We start from the raw sequence: 24,638 nt of genomic DNA, 5'->3' as shown, positions 1-24,638 counted from the left end.
GTAATGCACATAGGGATTATGTATTAAATGGGAGCACACTTGGGACGACTGACGTGGAAAAGAATTTGAGAGTCTTAGTTAATAGTAAATTTAGCTGTAGTGACCAGTGTCGGGCAGCTGCTGCCAAGGAAAATAAAATCATGGAATGCATCAATAGGGGCATAGATGCCCACGACAAGGAAATAATTCTACCGCTGTACAAATCACTAGTCAGACCACACATAGAATACTGTGTACAGTACTGGGCACCAGTGTACAAGAAAGATATAGTGGAGCTGGAGAGGGTTCAAAGACGGGCAACCAGGGTAATACAGGGAATGGGAGGACTACAGTACCCAGAAAGATTATCAGAATTAGGGTTATTTAGTTTAGAAAAAAAGAAGGCTTAAGGGCGACCTAATAACTATGTATAAATATATCAGGGGGCAGTACAGAGATCTCTCCCATGATCTATTTGTACCCAGGACTGTATCCATAGAGGGGCATCCTCTATGTTTAGAGGAAAGAAGGTTTTTGAGTAATGGTAACATTACAGGTTATGGATTCTAGATCTATAGGGACAGAACGTTGATCCAGGTATTTATTTGGAGTCGGGAAGGAATTTTTACCTCGAGTACAAGGTTTTTTCCTTCCTCTGGGTCAAATCAGTAGGGATTCATTAGGGTTATAGGTTGAACTTGATGGACTCTGGTCTTTTCAACCTTAGGAACTGTTACTATGTCTGTATGGTCTTGTAACATATTTCTGTTTGACACTTACAGATTATTTTTACATGTTGACTTTCCCTTTCGTTTGGGGAAAATGATGTCCCATTAAATATCTAAACTACAGTATTACCACATCTGCCACTGTTGGAGCCTACTTGCTTTTCCTTACTGGATTTTTTTTATTTGCTGGGCTACTTTATTATTATTATAGTACAATTCTGTATATTTCCTTATTTTTTTAGGTTCTGGCTATCCTAGTAAATATATTTGGTGGTATCATGAGATGTGACGTTATTGCACAAGGCATCATAATGGCTGTGAAGGATCTGGAACTTAGGATACCAATTGTGGTCCGCTTACAAGGTAAAAAATAGAACTAAAGGAGGAAATCTATCATTTGTCTCAGTACAGTGTACAGTGGGAAAAAAAGTATTTAGTCACCAATTGTGCAAGTTTTCCCACTTAAAAAGATGAGAGGCCTCAACTATGAGAGACCTAATGACAAAAAAAATCCATAAAATCACTTTGTCTGATTTTATTTTTTAAAGAATTTGTTTGCTAATTATGGTGGAAAATAAGTGTTTGGGCAATAACAAAAGTTCATCTCAATACTGTACTTCGTTATATGCCCTTTGTTGGCAATGACAGAGATCGAATGTTTTCTGTAAGTCTTCACAAGGTTTTAACACTGTTTCTGGTAATTTGGCCTATTCCTCGATGCAGATCTCCTCTAGAGCAGTGATGCTTTGGGGCTGTCGCTGGGCAACATGGACTTTCAACTCCCTCCAAAGGTTTTCTATGGGCTTGGGATCTGGAGCCTGGCTAGGCCACTCCAGGACATTGAAAGGCCCATATCATGTTTTTATATTGAAGAAATAAATAAAGCTTTTGTATTTTACACATGCTGGTGTCCAGAAGTGCTGAAGATCCCATGCTCCTGAGTGAGTGAAGCCTGTTTCCCAGAGTTATTAATGCTTAACCTCCTGAGCGGTAATCCCGAGCGTGACTCGGGGTTAATTTTCCCTGCAAGCATCAGTAACCCCGAGTCACGCCCGGGGTAGAATTGCAGAGTTCCCGGTCGGACTGCACGATATATCGCAAAAGCAATGCGATATAGCGATGCGGCCCCCAGGAAAACATGCGATTATCTGCTCTGGTCGGCTCCCGTGGCAGGGGCTGGCCAGAGCAGGTAAAGAAAAATACTAAGTCAGTGTTTCCCTACCAGGGGGCCTCCAGCTGTTGCAAAACTACAACTCTCAGCATGCCCGAACAGCCAAAGGATGTCTGGGCATGCTGGGAGTAGTAGTTTCACAACAGCTGGAGGCACCCTGTTAGAAAAACACTGAGCTAAGTGTAAAAGGAAAAAGTAGTAAAATAAAAAAAAACTTTTGCTTACCTAATCCCGGTCCCTGCAGATGTTGTTCCCCTCCGTGCGCTCTGGTCCCTGCTCTCTTCACTATTCATCTTACAGGACCTTTCACTTTTCTGCCAATCACAGGCCGCAGTAGTGTAAAGCCTGTGACTGGCTGAAGGGGAAAGGACTTGTTCTGCAGCAAATACACTAGGTTTGAAATCTGCCCGGCAAACCTAGTGTATGCTGCTGCAGGACAAGGTGAAAAGGGGGGGGGGGGGGGGGGGGGGAGTATGAAGGGGGAGAATGTGACAGGGGGAGGGGAATGTAACATGAAGGGGGAGAATGTGACAAGGGGGAAGAATGTGACAAGGAGGGGGGAGAATGTGACGGGGGAGATGCGACAAGGGAGAGGGGGAATGTGACAAGGGAGGGGGAATGTGATGGGGGAGATGTGAAATGGGCGGGGGGGAGATGTGAAATTGAGTGCAAAAAATTGTACCGCTTTTGGTACAAATTTCCAGACAGAATCATACCGCCAGGGAGGTTAAAATGTGGTCAGATTTGCAAAAAAGAAAACGTCTGCGTCCTTAAGGGGTTAATTAGTTAGTTTTTATATATAATAAATTGGAAAAGTTTTATACTTTTTTCTATATATATATTTGTGGTCGTTGCTACATGACTGATATGCGTAAAACCCTAGTAATAACCTATCAACCAACTCTTACCTCAACTAAGCAGTCTGAAGTGTGCCATAACTGCAGCGTAAAGAATATGCCTGGAAAAGAGGGCAAAACCCTGAATTTAAACAAACATTTGTTTATTGCAAATTACAGAACAAGAGACTGGAATGCGTAAGCCATTTCTTTGTGAGGGTTAGGAATATACTGCATGTAGCACCCGGATTTCCAACGTCCTAATTTCTTGATCACATGGGCTGGGACCCTGTGCTTAGAAGCGGCTGTTGCTGCGCCAATACGGAAGGAGTGACCGGATAACGAAGTCGGGTCTCCTCCCAGCGACCTGACCAAAATGCGTAAATGTTTGATGAATTGAGAAGTAGTTAGTGGGTTGGATCTGAAACGGAGTAAAGGGTTGTCAGCCGATAGGTTAACACAGGCATTCAACAATTCACGGAGGACTGTGACAGGGCACCATTTGTGCATAGTGGGGGAAAAAACGGACAACCACAGTTTGACCCGGAGACGAGGTCTTGGTCTGACTGAGGGACAGTTGGAAATGATCAGAGACATAGGACAGCTGACTGACTTTAAGAAAGGGTGCGTTAACGGACCGAGCAGTACACTCACCCGGTCTGAGAAACCCATAATAGGCAAGGTACATGGCTGCTTTCAAGGTGAGGCTATCATGAATACCCAATGGTGCGGAATCTAATAAGTCGGACAACTGCCTGAACATGTTGCCTGTAATTGGTTGTCTGACTGGGTTGCGAGGGACTTCTTTCTTAAGGATACCTTTCAGAGCGGACTTCACCAAGCGAGAAGAGAATATAGAGTAACTACAGGTATTGGTTAAGGATAAATGGTGTTGGATACCGGCTAGATAACTCTTAATAGTATTGTGGGATAAATGCAGTGTGGTATGGCAAAACCCGACATATGCTAACAGGAAGGGAATTGAAACCTTGTCACCCTCGGCGTACTTGGACCTGAATTTGGAGAATGAGTTCCACGCTGTACCATAAATTTTTCGTGTATTTGCGGACAAGGAATCACTGACCAAATATTTGGCTTTCCGAAGGTGCTGGTTCAATTCATGACTAGTGAATGGAATGGGGGAACTTGCGCCCCTATGGAATCGGCTTCTGGCATCACCTGAAAGAAATGTGACAGGTTGTTCCTAGATAAGGCATCTGCTGCAATATTCTGAACTCCTTCAATGTGAGCACATGTGAAAGTAAATGTATGTTGTAGGGACAGCCAAACTAACCGCCTTGCCAAGCTCATGATGATAGGTCATCTAGACCTACCCTTCAATAGGATATCCACGGTAGCGGCATTGTCGGATACAAAGAAAACTGTGGTTTTGTTCCACGCTGGACCCCATAACTGAGCAGCGGCCACTATCGGGTACAGTTCAAAGGCTGCCGAATTCCTTATGAAACCTTCAATCTGGGTGATCTCCGGAGGCCAAGGGCCGGCGAACCAATGATTGCCCCAGATAGCGGTGAAACCCGTTGAAGAGGCAGCATCGGAAAAAACCATGGGCGATTCGTTCCCAACGCTAGGGATGAAGAACGAAATGCCGTTCCAGTCGTGCAGGAATGACTCCCACATTGCCAAATCTGCTAAAGCTTGGCAATCTAGGTGTAGCAAACTATTCTGCTTAGGGGCTGTCGGTAATAAAGACAAGAGGCGAGATATGAACGTGCGACCCTGGGGGATGATTCGCATAGCGAAATTTAGCATCCCCAGGATGGATTGTAACTCAACCTTGGAAATGTAGGGGCGTTCCCTAAGTCTATGAATGGCTGTACTAATCCTTATGAGCTTAGCTTCAGGAAGTCTAGCTTCCATTTTCTGTGAATCGAGCTCAATACCTAAGAACGTGATGACCCTGGAGGGACCTTCTGTTTTAGCGGGAGACACTGGGACCCTCAGAAGATCAAAAACTGCTCGAAGAACCTGTAGATCTCGAGGCAAGGTATTGGGAGACTCGATTAACAGAAAATCGTCAAGATAATGAATGACGTGATTACACTCAAACTGATTTTCTAGTACCCAGTGGAGAGCAGAAGCGAAGCGGTTGAACAACCATGGACTGCTGCGTGCACCAAAGGTAAGTTTAGTAGCGAAATAGTATAAGTTCTGCCAGCGAACGCCATGCCACTGCCACTGCTGAGGCATGATTGGGAGGAGCTTGAAAGCATCGGATATGTCCGCCTTAGATAACCAAGCTCCCCGCCCCATGCTTAATATGATGGCTATGGCCTCGTCGACAGAAGAATACTTAAGGGCAAATTCCTCAGCGGGAATAAGCGCATTGAGACTCGGGATTGCAGAAGAATAGGGGGCAGACAAATCATAGATTAATCGCTTTTTATTGTTGAACTTGCCCGTCGCTAACCCTATAGGGCTAACTCTCCATATGTCAAAAGGAGATTCAACAAACGGGCCAATGATAAACCCCTTATCCAGTTCAGTCTGTATAAGGCTGGTAACTGAGTCTGGGTCTGACGTAGCGGAGGCTAGATTACCGCACTCATGGGTCATCTGTGGCAGGGTCACGAAGCCGACGTGGAAACCATGCTGGAAGCCAGCGACTAAGTGTCGGACAAAAGGCTGGTCGGGGTGACCCTGCAGAAAATGTCCCAAGAGATCCGAATCCACCACCGCCAGTCAGGACTTCTCAGATTTTTGGCTGCATACGGTCTTAGGATGAGCCCTAAAACAAACTGAGCAGATATGAAGTAGACGGCATTGGTTGTAAGTGCAGGAGGTGTAGTTAAAGTTGTTGCATATTTGCGATTTTCCTAAATAGTGTATGGCTCTGCCTAGCTTATCTGTAAGACCAGACGTCTTAGGACCTCTAGGTTGGGCAGATCTAGACATGCTGGGTGTTTCGGGAGGAGCTTCTGAACTGGCTGAGGCACACCATTCTGTCGTATGTGAGGAGGAATGGCAAGTGGCGCACCCTGGGGGTTTGAGTCCTGATAAGTGATTGCAGTACAATACTGTGTCTACAATGGCCCAATTTACACTGTAGTTATACTGGCTTAAGGCAGCGGCAGCTTTGGCTGAGAAAGACTTGTGGTATTCGTAGAACGAATACCCACCGAATTTGTGGCTTAACTCGGTGATCTTATAGAGGTACTGATCTAGTTCTTCCCTTCTATCTGGTTTGGCCGAACATATGACGTCCCGAAAGATGCTAAATGCCATAACAAATTCGGATAAGGTGAGCTTCCTATTCAATCTGGCATCTTTGGATTTAAGGACTACAGAGACATCTCCGCAGGCTATGGTCTTATTTTCGTTTAAATCATGAGTCGCTATAAGCAAAGATGCCAGATTAATATCCCTGCCTTCCAAGATCTCCTTCCTGATATGGGCAGGAATAAAATGGGCTGGCGAAATGTTGGGGATGGCAGATGGCGTACCTGAAATACTGGCTAGTGAAGGTGGCACAGTAGGAGGCGGAACCGGGGTAGAAGTGCCTGCAGTATTTCTGGACTCCATGGCATCCATCCTGTTTTGCATGTTGCTCATGTCAGAGGTTAGGTTATTGATCATGGCATGCAACTGAGTAAGTGAAGTTTGAATAGTGGACATGGAAACTTCTTCACTGCTGTGCCCGGCGGACTCTGCAGTGAGGATCCTGTACAATTCCGCCTTGCGGGCAGAAGCTGGGAAGGGGATGCCCCTTCTGACCAGCTCTGCCGTCAATTTGGGAATAGTCCATGTTCTCAGGGAAGGGACACTAGCTTGATCGGAACCTCTGGCTGCGTTCTCCAGTACCGAAGCGGAATCCTCAATGTCAGATGCGTGCGACATTCTGGAAAATAACCCAAACCGATACTAAATAACCTGTTTGCAACAAGCTACAACTAGATTTAACTAAGGAGTTGACCACCATGACACCACACCTTACCTATAACATACCTGACCGTCTAAACCAGGACAGAGGGAAAGTATCCGAAGACGTGTCGGATGAGAATTGTATGCGTAACTGGGCCTAGATGAGTATGTGCCCGGTGGCAAGTGCAAAACGTTATACGAGTACCATAACAACCTAGAACACCATGAATTACATTTTTAGGAACGTGACTACACCGAGAAAGAGGTGCACCGACAATACAAGTAATCACAACCTGAAGACGTGTCAGGTTCATGAGGTGATTACTTGGATAATAATGTACAACTCTTTAAACCAGGACAGAGGGAAAGTATCCGAAGACGTGTCGGATGAGAATTGTATGCGTAACTGGGCCTAGATGAGTATGTGCCCGGTGGCAGGCGCAAAACGTTATAGGAGTACCATAACAACCCAGAACACCATGAATTACATTTTTAAGAACGTGACTACACCGTGAAAGAGGTGCACCGACAATACAAGTAATCACAACCTGAAGACGTGTCAGGTTCATGAGGTGATTACTTGGATAATAATGTACAACTCTTACCCGAGGAAGTGACTTTTGACTGAGCCTAAAGGGAAAATTACACACCTTAAAATCTGGGATGACCAACTCTGCTCCGTATGACCCTAACCCAAAGAAATACACACCTTATGTCCCTGTGAACTAAGTTCCGGAGTCTAAGAAAGGATACAGGCAACGTGAAGGCCAGGGAACTAAATGGAAAAGACAGGGTTAGTACTGTTTCAGGTACGTGGGAAGATACCACTATACCAACCTAGTGGATGATGCGGACAATGGGCGAGGATGGCTTATGAACCGGGTGGCAGCAGAATTTAAGCGGGATCCGATTACTGCGAAGAAACTTAGTTATAGCATATCACATATATCACCAATGTAACCTCTTAGTACCGGGCTGACTACATACCTGAGGCAGATATCACGAACTGCCTGATGGAATAACCAGAAATGCGTGCCCGGCCGGAGAAGAATACCAACTAGGAAATATATCCGGGAAACTACCAAATATGCCACGACACCACCTGATGACAAAGTGCACACATGAAGGAAGTGACTAGAAGGCTACCGCCACGGACAGTAATCTCGCACAACTATCAGAATGATATGAGGGAAGTGGACAAAAGGCTGCCGCGCTAATAAGGAGCTATGTACAACACTAACATGTGCGTAAAGGGGGGGGGGTGACTAGAGGCAACTGGCCGATTATAGTGTGATTTATAAACTGCTATACTGCCCGGAAGGTACACCAAAGATCCAACCTGAGGAAACTCAGCGCTTACCTAAATGGCGGAACAGCAGATGAGCTTAAAACACAGTCAGAGAACCCCAAGGTCCAGAAAAACTGGCAACAACTTGAACCTGCAAACACATGGCCAACCAATGAACTCTAGTCAAGTGAAATATGGACGTACATGAATCTAACCTACCGAATTAACTGGTTTGGTTTGCTGCGTAGAGACGTAGGCGATGAACCTATTAAAACAGAGACTCACGAACATCATATTAAACTAGCATAAGAATCTATAGGCGTAAGACTAATCATATGGAACATGATAGCTTAATATCTATGAACGGTAAGTATGACAGGGCGCGTGAGATTGAATGCGTAAATGTACGACATGCGGATGGGAATACTGCGTTGTAAATTAGACGGCTAACTGTATGACCGCGGAGGTGCTAGCAATAAACTAAAATTGCTCTGTGAGCTGAGCTAAGTGAAGTATGGTAACAAGTGCTGATAACCTGCGGCTTGAACATAGTCGAGAGGGTTGTGCGGTAGATGTTCAGTATGGCTAGTATACTATCATTTACGGTGACAGTGGTCATATATGAGGAGGTGTTGCTATGAAAAGGGAACTGGAAAGTTGACTTCCCTGCCACCCTAAGGTGTCCACAGCAGTCTAGGGGGACCTGTTGTGCTGCGCCTGTGACGTAACTGCCATGAACACCCCGGGCTGCCCGGGAGCCTAACCCCCCGCCCTGCTGCGGAAATCGCATTATGTTTATTATTTAACATTATTATTATTTATTAATTATATATAACCCCCTTTTTTTTTTGAGTGTCAAAGTGCATGATAGTGCGGGAGGTGAGGGGGGGGGGGGGGAGTGGTGGAGCGCGGCGTAGGTACAGAGGGCGGCTGACAGGAGCAGGGAGAATGAGGATCGATCTTCAGGCATGGGGGCAGGCAGATGAGGCCTGCCACCTGGATACCGGGACCACATCCCGAACGTTTAAGGCGCATACGGTAATGTGCCGAGGATAGCTGGGGGAAAGCCGGGCCGTCCATCGATCGCCTGTGCGGCCAGGCAGCCTAACGGCACATCCCCCGGCGTCCCCAGCTACTCACCAGCGAAGATTCGAGCGTGGAGGAAGACGTCTGACCACTTCCGGTCAGCTGATGCGGAATCAGCTGACGTAGCGAAGAACCCACGGCGTCATTGGAGGAGGAGTGCCGTGGGTTCTTATGGTCATCCCGCTCCTCCCACAATTACAGGCCAGCTGCGCAGGCCTTACCATATATATTTTCACTGAAAAACACCCTTTATATTAAAATTTAACTTTTATTCTCTACTATTAAAATTGTTCAAAGAAAAAAGCCCCGTGCATATATAATCAATTATGATACTCAAGATAAAAGTAACATATCTCCATCAAGTGTACAAGAAGCGTGTGGAGCCCCCAGTCCAACATGAATAAAACAATGGACTGGTAGGATCCCAACACACAATTTCCGGCTATACACCAAAAAACATTCAAATGCACCCACAAATAATAATTGCTATTTGAAGAAAAATCAACTCTCAACGCGTTTCACCCTGCTATTATCGGGGATCCTCAGGAGAGACACCGGACAAATACAGTATATTAATGCAAAATGACAGATTGAAACTTAAGCATCATCTGGGACAATACCCCAAACATATATTAGATGTGCTCAGTGCAATTAAAGATAAACAGACGCTCCCACAATGGAGCACTCACGAGACCCCGCGTCTATGATGATCAGATGGAGGCTCGGTCTGACTCACAATCACTGGTTTAAATACAGCTGGATGGCGCCAAAATGGAATAGAAGGCGGCGTTTTCCTACCATCTCAGTACTCTCCTTGCATCTGCGCAGACGTCCCGCCAAGGCTCCGGAATCTACGAAGCATCGGAGGTGTATGTGTGACAACTTCCGGTCCGGCAGAGACGTCCGCACAGGCGCCTTAAGCAATGCCGATAGAGATACCGGAGCTGTCCACAGCTATAGTTCGCCGGGCTGCGCATGCGCCCAATTATACAGGCGCTACACTAAATACGAGGTTAGTAACGATATAAGTTATTAAATATATGGATCCATATATATGGACCATATATATATATATATATATATATATATATATATATATATATATATATAATATATAAATGTGTGTGTGGTTTTTTTTAACTAGCAAAAGTTTAAAAGACTCTTTCTAAAATACTTATGTTGTGCAAGTGATTATGAACATGTTGGTTGAGATTTATCAAAATCTGTTTTAGAAGAAAAATTACCTGTTGTCTATAGCAATCAATCAGATTGGTTATTTAATTTTTTTAAAGACCTCTAAGAAGTAAAAGAGCCGATCTGATTGGTTGCTATGGGCAACTGCTTGACTTTTCCTCTGAAAATGTTTTGATAAATCTCTCCCTTTTCTGTTAACCCATTGTATTAAAGGAGAAACTAAATAAAACAGTACATTCTGATGAATGTGAACAATTGTCTACAGCGAAAACACACTAAAGGTTAGCTTTACTGTGTATACTCATATGAAACTCATTCTAAATAGGCAACATAAAAATATCACTTTCCTTGCAGAAATTCCATGCCATATTTGGATGTAAAGAGCAACAAAGTTGAAAACCCTATGTGAACTACATCTTATACAAAGAATATGAAAAAAAAAAAAAGGACCTTATGGTTCACATGCTTGATGGGCAGGGCATCACTCAAGCATGCAAACGATTTGGATATTCTCTGTACAGGATGCGTCAGGCTACTGACATACTGGAGGATATCTGATCTTATCTCCTACCTAAAGGATCTCTGCGGAGCTGTGTCTCCTGTCATTCTATGCGGGGCTGTGTCTCCAGTCTCGGAAGGCTCTTTGTTTCTTGGACTGGGTATGTGACAACGCCACGCCCCTCATGATGTAACGACACACCCTCTCCATTCATGTCTATGGGAGGGGGCGTGAAGGCAGTCATGCCCCCTCCCATAGACATGAATGGAGGAGGCGTGGTGTGACATCACAAGGGGCGTGGCTTTACGGCACATCTCCAGTCCTGGAAACAAAGAGCCTTCTGAGACTGGAGACACAGCCCTGCATAGAATGCGTGTCCTGCTCTTTAGCCGGATAAACCCTATAAGAATCCTCGCACTGGACCTTCTGGGCTCCCTGCCTGTCCGGGTAATTGGGGAAAAGTGCTACAGGTGTGCGGGCCATATCAGTCTTGTATTCATTTTTTGAATACTAGTACAGTCATGGCAGGCCTTTTTTGCAACCCAGCAGCCTGCCCCCCCTTATCATGTCTCTGCGGAAGAAGGTGACAGTCGGTTCTCTCTTTCCGCTTATACATAGCTGACAAAATGCCCTGATCTTTATTGACTGTGGCATCTATGGATACAGTAACCGAGATGACATGTTCCCGGTTGCTGCGGGCAGTTGCCGGCTAGAATACACAGATGGCTCATATGTAGTGTGCTCTGCTTCCTAGCCCACTTCATATTTCCCCAGCACACTGTACTACAAGGTCTTAAAAATGGTTAAAATGTAACTCCCTTTTTAATTCTATGGAATTTGAAAAAAATGTGTTTTAATATATTTTATACATGTGTGCGTATCTTTATAATACCCAACTGCCTGTGGGTGTGTTTACACATTCAGGATTTTTTTATTGTGTTGAATACAAAGCCAGGAATAAGTCATAAATGGAGGATTGGTAGAAAGGGAAGACTGAGACTTCTCCAAATTCATTCTGACTTGGTAAAATAATTGCAATTAAGAATCTGACTGTGTGAACACATGCTGAAGCTGTATTTCCTCATGATGCCGAAATTCCCCAGTGATGTTCTACTCTTTGAAGGCTGAATACATCTTTGCAGCAACATTTTATTCTTCTAATAACCTCTAATATGAAACCCCTTCGTATGAGGTCCTGGTTAAATATCCCCTGACGTTCTTTATCTATATCCCCTACGTAGACTAAGTGTCTGCATGGTAACAGACTACAAACAAAGCAGTGCTATTCCCTTCCATCCATTCTCTGATTCATACTAATATACATTCAGGATGTGAAGAGTGTGTGAATGCAGGAGCAGACGATGTGTTACCAACCATATTGCTCTACATATAAGCTGTACATACAAAACAAGAGCTTCTATGTGGACTATATAGAATATTGCTTTGTTTATGCACTGGAGCTATGAAAAATATATATGGCATATAGATATTATATAGCATTGTGTGCTGGTGCATATTCTGTAAAGTTATTTAAGCATTTTAAGCTTTAACTTTTGTGAATAGGAGATGAGCCTATATTAAGAAGTGTTCCTAGGCCTTCTATTAAGGCTATATTTAGCTTGGCTGAACTTCTATGGAACTAATAAAGCAGCTAAGAACCAGCAAGGTATCTGGATCTGCTCAAAATTCATGAGATTTGACAAGTGATATACTGGTTCCTACTGAATGAATAGACTGCATACACCTGAACGCTCGAATGGCTTACAAAATGACTGCTTCCATTGAACATCTCCAAAAGGTCCAACCTAGTAAAACAAAAAGACCTTGCAGTGCGAATAACAAATCTGTATAAACCAAAATATATGATTTAAATGAATCTATAATTTCAATGCTGTTTTTAGCATTCATGCGCACACACAGGCCCAGATTTATCAATCTTTCTGAAATGAAGAACCTCTGGTTTTGCCCATAACAACCAATCACAGCTCAGCTTTCATTTTACTGAAGCTTAATAAGGTATGAAAGCTGAGGTGTGATTGGTTATGTGGAAAACCAGGCCGTTTTGGTTTTAGGCAGATTGTTACATTTGGGCCATTGTGTTATTTGTTTCCAAGTCGGAAGTCATATTGCCCAACCATGTTTTGCATTCAGGATACATTTATTTTCAGACCACAAGGGGCCTATCTGAGATGCTGGGTTTGAATGTTCTGACAATCTGTGCACCTTATCGTATGACCTTTTATTCTGCAGGCCTTTGTCTGCACAGTGGATAGACGCGAGAAGATGAGATGACGTAGAATAAGAGCAAATGTTAATTAGAAGTTGGGCGATAAAATAGGAATGTCAGCGCAGAATAGCAAAAAAGAGTAGTTCCATGCATGGAGAGAAGTCACCAATAAGATTCATGAGCATATAAGGAATGTGATGTGACTCGCATTGCTAATAAATAAAATGAGCACAAAAAAGTGAACAACCAGTTAATTTTGTTCTGTAAGATCCAAGAATTAGACACTGCAGATGTCGGAAATTTTACCATTTCATGTCACCATGAAATATCCCTGTGCTATATTCATGAGCTCAGTGTTAGCATTGTTGTGTTTATTTGAGAACAGTTGCAATATTTTGGGCCAGTGGTTTCCATCACATACATCACTGCACACCTATGTGTTACTTCAGTGTGTTTTAATATGGCCACGGGTTCAGTCTTTGCTCTGGACAAGCTTGATGAAGGACACTAGTCTGAAACAGAATATCTACTGCTTTCAGAGAAGCCTTGTAATGGAGCTAACGTAAACATAAACAGACCAGCCATATTTAATTGCAGCATAGAATACTAGCTTTTGCAACACCTTCATTTTACTGTACAATGGTCTGCTGTCTCATTCTCTGATTTGGACTATATTCACTGATGGAGACGAGGTGCATCACCTTAGTCTGGCAGCGAATACATTGGAATACATAAACAGGTTGAGTTGCCTGAAACCAAACATAAATCTGTTTTCATACAGTGAAATCTCTATTCACTGTTCTTTAATGACGTGTTTTGTCACAGTGGTGGCATCTTCAGAGGTACCGCAAGCTTCAGTAGCCATTAATGATAGTATCCCTCACACATGGCTTTGTAAGTTATTTTTCTTTAAAAAAATTTCAAAAGTAAAAAAAATTACCCCCTTCAGTGTGATTTAAAAAAAAATATATATTTTCTAGCTAAGCTATTTCTATTTTATTTCCTTAGGTACTAGAGTCGATGATGCTAAAGCACTGATAACTGCAAGCGGTCTGAAAATTCTTGCATGTGATGATCTGGATGAAGCTGCAAAAATGGTAATTGTGAGACGTTTCTGCCATTGACAGCTCTCTGAAAAAAGAACTTTAGGTTTTATATCCTCTCAACCCAGCATATCCAATTTAGATGTTTCAAAAAGTCCTATTTTATGTTTTTAGTTTGTAGAATGAATAGTACTGTTCCAAGCTCTAAAAGCCTGTTCAGTAGCTGTTTATTTTTCTTTTTATTTCATACTGAATGTTATTAATCAGTAGTAATAGTTATTTCCCTCCACAAAAACATTAAAAAAAGGAACCTTACAGTTATGATTATCAACTTTAACGCAAGATTGCACATGCGTTTTAAGTTGACTAATATTGCTAATTATCTTAGTGCTATTTCACTTAGTGGTAATCAGGGGTAGAAATGCAGTTTTAGAGGCTCCATAAAAAAAAAAAAATCCAATGTTTTCGGTTTCTTCCCAGCTTTATATGCCGTGTTATTACTGTACAGGTAATGTTGTTCTGGCATAGTTAAAGTACCATTTTTCTTTCCAAAAACATTGTTTAGAAAACTGTGTACAAACTTTTCAGTCTATTGAGCTTTTTTTTTTTTTTCTTCCCCCTCCCACATCCCACAAGTATTTCAGAGCCTTCAGCTGTGAGATAGAAAGACTCGCTAAGTAAAATTTATTTTTGATTAATACAAATGTTTGAACTTGAAGTTTGCTCTATGGTGATAGGATTCTATGAGGAAATGAATATGAAACTTTTCAGAAAATAATCATGAAAAAAAAGCAATTAAACAAAACCGCTTTTGAATTCTAAATAATAATTTTTTTGTTTATTTTAGAATCTATGTTGATGGGATTTGGAGCTCTGTTATTCCCATTTCACAACATCAAATTATCTTAACCTATACCACCCAATGACATATATTTACGTCATGCGCAGGAATTAAGCTGAGCACCCATTACACTGATCTATGCTATAGCTGCTTGTAAAAAAAAAAAGGGTGAAAAAATGTTTTAATAAATGTGCATAAGCCCCTACCTTACTAAAAGTAAAAATCCCCCCCCCCCTCCCATTCCCATTTTTTTTAAATAACTGAAACAGAAAATAACAAAAAATATTTGGTATTTGGGTGCGGAAATGTCTGAACTATTTTTCAGGAATAAAAGCAAAGTAAAAAATGAATGGCACTAGTGTTTACCAGGTGTACGTTAGTAACATGGCATAAAATGAAACTTTATTTATATATTTTTTTTTATTGGAAGGCTTTTTTAAAGGAGTACTATGGTGCAAGAACAATTATCCCTTAAACTAATGATAGGGGAGAAGTGTCTGATCGCGGCGGCTACGACCGTTGGGGACCCCTTACAATCTCCTGTACTGCACCCTGACTCTCCACAGGAGCGGAGCTTGTCGACCCCCCGCATGAAGCGGCAAGTAACATATACCCCCTCCATGTATCTCTAAGGGAGAGCCAGAGATACCCGAACGCTGTATCTCCGGCTCTGGGTGCCGTGTGACCAGACACTTATCGGATAGGGGAGAAGTGTTCCTACACTGCAGTATTCCTTTAACAAAGTCAAGGTTCCATGAAAAAATTCTTGCTTTTTGCCACTACTATAGAGAGCGTTAGTGAAGGAAGTTTTGAGTTCCGAGGGAACTGTATAAACTTGTACAGATTGAGAATCTAAAATCTATAAATTTCTCTAATCACTTGACAAAGTAAAAGTGACAGTAATAACAAGTCTTTGTGCTGTCAGCTGAACATGTCATATGTGTCAAGCAGAGTTTATTATATTAGAATATTTATTGCTATGTTATGTAATGACGCCTTTCACCTTTATATGTATGTGGTTTTCTAGCTTTATGGAAAGAAAGAGAATTGTAAAAAGTTAATGATACTTAGCCTGTCCGCTGAAATCACTGCAGTGTATTAAAGGGGTATTCCACTGGAAAACATTTTTTTTTTTTTTTTTTTTTTTTTTTTATCAACTGGTGCCAGAAAGTAAAACAGATTTGTAAATTACTTCTATTAAAAAATATTAATCCTTCCAGTACTTATCAGCTGCTGTTATGATCCACAGGAAGTTCTTTTCTTTTTTTATTTTCCTTTCTGCCTGACCACAGTGCTCTCTGCTGACACCTCTGTCCATTTTAGGAACTGTCCAGAGCAGGATAGGTTTTCTATGGGGACTTGCTCTTACTCTGGACAGTTCCTAAAATGGACAGGTGTCAGCAGAGAACACTGTGGTCAGACAGAATGAAATTAAAAAAAGAATTAATAGAAGTAACTTACAAATCTGTTTAACTTTCTGGCACCAGTTAATAAAAAACAAAAAAGTTTTCCAGTGGAGTACCCCTTTAAGTCAAGGGTGACACACAGCGTCATGAGAATTGGATATAACCCTTTTATAATTGTAGTTCTTTATATAGCTCTTTTACACAATTTGTGTTCTTTATATAGTTTGGAGTCCTGGAACCTTTTTGATTAGGACGGCCCACTTGACCCGGCTACTTTGCTCAAAATGGAACTAGTTTAAATGTCTAGTTCCCTTTCAAATATTTTTGTTTAGCACATAGACAATTGTGTTTTTATCTCATTAAACTTCAATATTTTTATGCTAAAAAATTATAGCAATTATAGCAAAAGGTAGTGTACACTTACTGTTGGTAGAAAATAAGTGACCCCTCTGGAGCTATTCTGTAAGCCTAGTTTCATGTCGTATGAAGAAGGAAAAGTGGCCTTGAGAGCTAATAATGTCCTTTATACAAGGGCCAAGCTGTTCTTTCTGGGCTTGGTGGTGAAGAGAACTGCATATGTCTCCCCTGCTGTGCAAAACATGAACAAGAGAGTGGAAATAAATGTACACATCAAAAAGGCGCCTTATATAAAAAGACATTTGAAGTCTTGAGGTTATTTTTATGTCCTTTTTTCAAGCCTCCCAGCCATGCCAAGGTCAATAGTTTAGCTTTGTTTAATACCTTAAAACTTAGTCATATGTGGTGGAAGAATTGTGCAGTATTGAACAGAGCTACAGTATTCTAACAGAGTGCAACAGAAAGCTTCCTTATGTGGGCCACCTTTTTTCTAGTGCAATAGTCATTTGAGACATTTACATGAAATGTGTTTTGGATTTAGATGGCCTTCATTTTAAAAGATGTTCCTGTTTTTTTCCCTAACTCTTCTAATGTACATTTTTAGCTGCTGTATTAAATCCCACAGAATGTTTTTTTTTTTTTCTCTTGATTTTATAAATCCTTATAAACTCTGTCTTTCTTTGTACACATGTAGTATGGCATTAAAATCAGGAATAAAGCTACATTCACATCACTATTTTGGACCTCCATAACAGCTGATAATGGGGCTGGGACGGAGGGTGTCGCAACTGCCCTTAAAGGGGTAGTCCAGTGGTGAAAAACGTATCCCCTGTCCTAAGGATAGGGGATAAGTTTGAGATTGCGGGGGGGGTCCAACCGCTGAGGCCCCCTGCGATCTCTCTGTACGGGGGCCAGGCTCTCCGGCCAGATAGCGGGTGTCGACCACCGCTCGAAGCGGCGGCCGACACGCCCCCTCAATATATCGCTATGGCAAAGCCGGAGATTGCCGAAGGCAGTGCTCCGGCTCTGCCATAGAGTTGTATTGAGGGGGCGTGTCAGCCGCCGCTTCGTGCCGGGGTCAACACTCCCCCTTCCTGCAGGCTGTCGGGGCCCCGTACAGGAGATCGTGGGGTGCCCCAGCGGTCGGACCCCCCGCGATCTGCAACTTATCCCCTATCCTTAGGATAGGTGATAAGTTGTTCACCACTGGATATCTCCTTTAACGGATCCTGACAATACCATTTACTTTGAATGGAGTCTGTCTTGGTTTCCATTAGATTTCCGTTATTTTGCTAAGTTTTAGCAGAGTGAAAAAAAAAAACCTGACTTGCAGGGTTTTTTCTCCGCTAAAGTCCCGTCATTTTAGCCAAATCAGCGAATGGAGCTCCGAATGCTGATGTGAACATAGCCTAACCTGCAGTGACTAATGATTGGCTCTTCCTGCATGTCAATGTCAGCCAGAACTGGGACCTATGAGACAGACTCAGGATTCTTCTTATCCCAGCTCTCGGGACAATTATGTACTGTCTGACAAGGTTATGGGTACAAAGGAGGAGGAAAAAAGATCAGCTCACCAAACTTTTCTTATTTAGTAGACACCACGATATAAGGTCCGGAAGCACGGATGTAAGGAGCCGCTTCTCCCCGATAGCAGTAGAAAGTAGAAATTGGAAATCCAGCTCCCGATGACAAAAATCCAATAAAACGTCACGTTTATTCATTCCTATTAATAAATGGTTGCCATACAAGTGGCAAGTGACAGGTCACTCATAAAAACAAGAGTGAAACGCCGACGAGTTTCAAGCAGACGCACTTAGTCATGGCACTGGTATCATGTCACACGAACCCACCGCAAGTAAACCTCCCCGCCTCCAGAGACAGGAAATGATGATCCAGGCAGGGAAACATCCAAGCAAAAGACCAACCAGGTGATAAATTATTAAGGTTCGTAGAAGAGTTAGTTAACTCATTCCCAGCCATATAAGACCCAACATAATTTAAATCATTTATATGCAAGCATACGGAATTAAATGATAAACAGTTGTTCAGTGTTTGTCCTTCTCCATTATATGCATATTGTAAAATGAGTACAAGCTATAGAAGAGACAATAATTCAGATTCCATCAAGGGCTGTGCCGCATTCCGCACCAAATAAAGGAGACCACGTGTGAACTGTAGCTTAGATAGTAGAACGGAAATGTGGAGAAGATTTTCAATATTCATAACACATATCTTGCCTGATGCAGAACAATAAATGCAATAATTATTATAAACGTTAAGTTTTATTGGATTTTTCTCATCGGGAGCTGGATTTCCATTTTCTACTTTCTACTGTCTGACAAGCCCTTTGCAAAAAAAAAAAAAAAAAATACTGTATGATTGTCTTTTGGTCTGCTAAAGGGGTTGTCCAGGGATAACAAAAATTTGCTCCATGGTTTGGGATTATATAGAAATAAGAAACCTTCTATAATTACTGGTCCTCCACTGATCTCCACTTCCCCGGGTTCCAGAGGACCTGCTTGCTCAGCCAATTCCTGCAGGGTCTGACCAGAACAGAAACCTGGAAGATGTGGAGAACAGAGAAACGAGAGAGTCAGTGCAGCAGCTGTAGATTAGTAGGAGCAAGAGTGTAGCACATTTATTTTTATACTAGCCCTAGTCACAAAGCAAGTTATGTATTCCCCAAACAACCACTTTAAGGCCCTATTCACACAGCAGAATTTTTAAGTGAAATCTTGCTGGAAATCTGTTGCAACATGTACACAGCAGAATTTCTGGCGCAGAAACGCCTGGCGAGAAGATTCTAATTCTGGACACCGCAACAAGAATGAACATGTCAATTCTTTCTGCAGAATACATGCATTGCTGTCTATGGAGACAGCACATGTCGGGTGGTCCTAGCATCAGCTTGTTGAAAATTCCCTCCATAAATTATGCCATGTGAATAGGGCCAAAGTCTAAGAAGGTGCTTTCTGAGTTAAATGACTTATGCCATATTTATGTACTTTTTTTTTTTTCTTTTACAGGTTGTAAAGCTGTCAGAAATCGTAACATTGGCAAAACAAGCCCAAGTAGACGTGAAGTTTCAGTTACCAATCTAATGCTGCACCGCTTTTTGTTGGCTTGGAAAGTTGTGTTTATTTTCTCCTTTCTTGTCTAGGTTTTAATTATATGCTTCAAATTACTATAAGAAATGGTTGGTGTTTAACCATGAATGCTGCTTTGGAAATCATCATCACTTCACCTATATATGTATTGACAGTATTTCTCCATTCTGAATTTCCCATCACAGCCCATCTGCTGTAAAGAAGTACTAAAACTATAGCTGACATACAAGTTGTTTCCCCATAAACAAGTATCCTCTAGTGACCCAACCATCAATATGCTGTATATGAAGCGCCAATGCCCGATTTAATTATTATGTAAGAATTCATCTCCCATTGAATCTTTGGACTCCTTCCTTCCCTTGGTTTTCTGTCTTGCTTTGCTGGAAGATCAATGAGCAACTTGTATTTTAGCTACATTTTAGCTTGAAACCAATACTATCCAGAGTGATGCATGTACACTCAAAGCAGCCATTTTATCATCTTATAGTCCAACACATTATATGATGTCTGACAACCACTTTCCACCATAAATAGAATTGCTCCTTAAAGTCTTCATTGCCGAAACATTGTATTCCAATAGAGCTACATAGTTCAATTCTATTAGACTATTTTCCAGACAGTACAGATCTGTCAGTAGTGTCATAGGACCTTCATCTCTTTAGGCTTGATGCTGCTACACTAATTTGTTGTGTAAATTACCGTTCCAGGCCTTTAAAGGGGTTATCCAGGAATAGAAAAACAAAGCTAATTTCTTTCAAAAACTGCTCCCTCTCTGTCTCCAGGTTGGGAGTGGTATTACAACTTGGCTCCATTCCCTTCAATGGAACTGAGCTGTAGAACCACACCCAACCTGGAGACAGACGGAGCATTTTTTTAAATAAATGGATAACGCCTTGAAGGCTAAGTTCACATTAGTTTTTCATTCATCCCGTTCTGGGTCTGTTTGGCTCTTTTTCTTGCGCGGAACGGACCCTGTAACAGGTCGGAGCAGGTAACGAAGGGACACTGCCAGTTCCTGACAGACTCCATTCAATTGGATCTGTTGCGGTTCCGTTCGCCCACCAGAAAAAAAAATTGTGCATGAACTACTATTTTGACAATAGCTGCCACAGAGCAATGTAGCGGTGCCTGACGGCAATGTGAATGAGAGCCCTAAGGCAACACAACCATACATTATGTAATTTGGCTGCAACATAGGCATAGTGTCAAATAAATGGCTCGTCATACAAATAGCTCATGACCTGGTACTTAAATAACATTTACTACATCTGTAAGAGACAAACTGCAGGTAGCAAGTTCTTATCTTTCTGTTAACCTTTGCACATTATTGATGGTATGGATTATATAGTTACACACTAAGGCTCTATTCACACTATGGTCATGGCCTTCTGTCTTTATTTAGATGGATTTTCCATTGGATACCATTAACTTTTAATAAGGCCTGGTCTCCTTTTGGAGTTGTGATGGTTTGTTAGGGTGGTTTGACTATTCCTGCCAGATCAGAAGAAAAATGCCATTGTGAACATAGCCCGAATACAGAAATTTAGACTTATTTTATTTGTTATTTATGTTTCCTTCAGTCCAGTACAGATGTTCCCGGGATGCCAGCAGAACACATAGTTGTGCTTCATGTCAATTAAGGTAGACCTTTCAGTGTATTACAAGTCGCTGTAAGGTTAAGCATCTGCAGTATTTGATAAATCAATGTTTTTTAATCGGGGTGCCTCCAGCTGTTTCAAAACTACAAGTACCAGAATGGCCTGACAGCCAAAGTCTGTCCAGGCATGCTGGGAGTTGTAGTTTTGAAACAGCTGGAGGCACCCTGATTGGATATACCATCCTAAATGGGTAGTTAGGACCTGTCAACAATTTGTTCTTTGAGATGGATTGTTTGACTGAAGTTTTTCTTCTTAGTCCTAGTCTCCCTTAAAGGGGTACTCCACTGGCCAGCGTGGAACTAAATGTTCCGAAAGCTGTTTCGACACTGCGTTGGTCGACCATGCCCCCTTATGACGTCACAACCACGCACCTCAATGCAAGTCTATGGGAGGGGGCGTGATTGCTGTCATAACCCCCTCCAATAGAGTTGCTTTGAGGGGGGTGGTTGTGATGTCACGAGGGAGGCGTGGTGGACCCCCGCAGCGCAAAAACAGCGTTAGGAACATTTAGCTTCATGCTGGCCAGTGGAGTACCCCTTTTAAATGTTTCTTTATATCCCAGACTTATACTGTGTATACAAGTAGAGGAAGGTAATGGTAACTATGTAAGATGTTCTGGAAGTCCCCAGTCAGCCATTAGGATGCATAGTGCAACGTCTTCAGCTTGTGTTTTTTATATTCTTTACAGCCATGTTCTTTAGCGTGTTTCTCCAGTCACCTTGTGTATATACAGCACATGTATAAAATGATTTTGAAAATAAATCCTGAAACCCATTTAACATGGGTGAAAGATGTTACATTTTGACAGAATCGAATATCAACCAATAAAACTGTAAACTTAAAAGCTTTATTCCATTGTGTATTGGTGACTAGAATGGCTTGTATGAGGCTATTGGTTTCAAGAGATGTGTAATATATTTACTTTAGTGTTAAGAGAACTTTCAGGATGCACCCATATTGGTGAGAAAAATACACAACCGAAACCACATGTATGTCTGTATGTATGTATGTGTGTGTGTATATATATATATATATATATATATATACCTCACTGGCCACTTTATTAGGCATAATTATTCAGTTTCTTGTTTACACAAATAACTAACCAGCCAATTGCATAGTAGCAACTCAATTCATTTAGGCATGTAGATGTGGTCAAGACAACTTGCTTAACCCCTTAACGACTGTGGCCGGCTCCCGTTATGCGAAGCGCACTCAGAAGCTGAGCACGCTTCGCATCTGCTGTGTCCCGGTAGCTATCGGCAACCAGGACCCGCGGCTAATACCGGACATTTCCGATCGGGGTGATGTCCGGTATTAACCCTTTAGACGCTGCGGTCAAAGTTGATCGCTGCGTCTAACCCTGGAGAATACACTGCCAGTTAGCTCAGCGGAGCTGTTCAGGATTGCCGTGGTGAAATCGCGGTTTCCCGACTAGCTGAGAGGACAACGGGAGGTGCCTTACCGTGCTCCAAGCCTGAGATCTAGGTTTGAGCAATCAAGCACAGATTACACTGATCAATGCTATACTATGGCATAGCATTGATCATATGTATGCAATCAAAGTATTGCAAGTTCTAGTCCCCTATGGGGGCAAAAAAAGTGTAAAAAAATTAAAAAAAATAAAAAGGTAATAAATGTGATTTAACCCCTTCCTACATAAAAGTTTGAATCACCCCCTTTTTCCCATTTAAAAAAAAATGTAAACAAAAATAAACATGTGGTATCGCCGCTTGCGTAAAATGTATGAAATATAAAAATATAATGTTAATTAAACAGCATGTAAAATAAAATTCCAGGGTCCAAAATTACGTAATTTTGGTCACTTTGTATACCCTAAAAAAATTATAAAAAGTGGTGAAAAAGTCAGATCAAAACAAAAATGGTACCAATAAAAACTTCAGATTACAGCGCAAAAAATGAGCTCTCATACCATAAGTGGTGAGCCCTCATACGGAAAAATTAAAAAGTTATAGGGGTCAGAAGAGGACAATTTTAAACATACTGATTTTGGTGCATGTAGTTATAATTTTTTTAAAGAAGAAAAATAAAGAAAAACCTATATAAATTAGGTATTATTGTAACCGTATGGACCTACAGAATAAATATATGGTTTCATTTTTACAGAAAAGTGCGCTGTCTATAATCGGAATCCCCCAAAAGTTAAAAAATTGTGTTTTTGTTGTTGTTTTCTTTACCAATTTTGCTCCACAAATTTTTTTTTTCTGTGTTCACTGTAAATTTTGTGGTGAAAGGTTTGTCATTATAAAGTACAATTGGTGGCTCAAAAGTTAAACAGAAAGTTAAACAGATTTGTAAATTACTTCTATAAAAAAAACCTTAATCCTTCCATTTTTTATCAGCTGCTGCATGATCCACAGGAAGTTCTTTTCTTTTTGAATTTTCTTTCTGTCTGACCACAGTGCTCTCTGCTGACACCTCTATGTTTGGAACTGTCCAAAGCAGAAGCAAATCCCCATAGCAAACCTATCCTACTCTGGACTAGGGCTGCAATGATTATTCAATAAAAAAAAGTCGTTGTTGACAAATCCCGTTATCGGATAATCGTCCAATTTGTTGTCCGGGGATCATAAGGCTGCTGTCGGTGCGCGATTCTAGGCCACAGCACTGCAGCCTCTGTTAAAGTCCCTGTCCCACCCTCCACTGACCCACTGCTCACCAATCACGCGTGCTGCTGCTTCTCTCCTCCCCTCCCCCGCCACTTGTGGACGCTCTGTACATTGTGCCTGCCCTGGAGGACCTCACCCATACTACTGCCACTGATAGCCCAGTTTCCTGCTGTTTAATGCGCCCTGCCACTGTTACTGCCGCATTGCATATTGACACACACACACGGGGGGGGGGGGGGCATTGCACCCTAGCGTCATCTACAGACACTAGGATGCAATGCTCTGCACTTTACCCCCATGGGTAAAGCAGTGTGTATGTAGTACATATACACTGCTATACACATGGGGTGTGTGTGCAGAGCATTTGCACCCTAGTGTTTGTAGTACAGATAAGGGTGGGGTGCAATGCTCTGCAGTCTGCAAATACCCACATGTGTATGAGTGCTATATAAAAAGTGTAAACCCCCCCCCCCCCAATAAAAATTGGCTCCCCCTTTTCCTATTGCTATACAAAAATGTTAAAAAAAAAAAAAAATTTTTACATATCTGATACTGCCGCATGGCTAACTGTCTGAACTATTAAAATTTTAATGTTAGTAAATCATTAACATTTTATTTTAAGAGTTGAGATAGTTACCCATGCGGCAGTATCAAATTTAAGCTGGTTTCTGTAAAGAAAGTCCACAATTGCTGCTGTTTTGTCACA

General features: G+C 41.9%; 1 protein-coding gene across 1 annotated transcript in view; it reads left to right on the top strand.

Moving 5' to 3' along the window:
• The window catches only part of SUCLA2 (succinate-CoA ligase ADP-forming subunit beta), a 108,958-nt gene extending 86,806 nt beyond the window's left edge, over window positions 1-22,152 (top strand). The window contains exons 9-11 of the mRNA XM_056562097.1: window positions 950-1,070; window positions 13,899-13,987; window positions 19,564-22,152. Of these exons, the coding sequence (XP_056418072.1) occupies window positions 950-1,070; window positions 13,899-13,987; window positions 19,564-19,638 (285 nt within the window). The 3' untranslated portion in view covers window positions 19,639-22,152. The remainder of the gene's footprint in view (window positions 1-949; window positions 1,071-13,898; window positions 13,988-19,563) is intronic.
• Window positions 22,153-24,638: the final 2,486 nt, after the last annotated feature.

The sequence above is a fragment of the Hyla sarda genome, chromosome 2 (assembly GCF_029499605.1).
Source record: "Hyla sarda isolate aHylSar1 chromosome 2, aHylSar1.hap1, whole genome shotgun sequence".
In the NCBI taxonomy this organism is placed as follows: domain Eukaryota; kingdom Metazoa; phylum Chordata; class Amphibia; order Anura; family Hylidae; genus Hyla; species Hyla sarda.
Note: the sequence above shows the minus strand (reverse complement) of the source record. Positions and strands in the feature narration are given on the sequence as shown.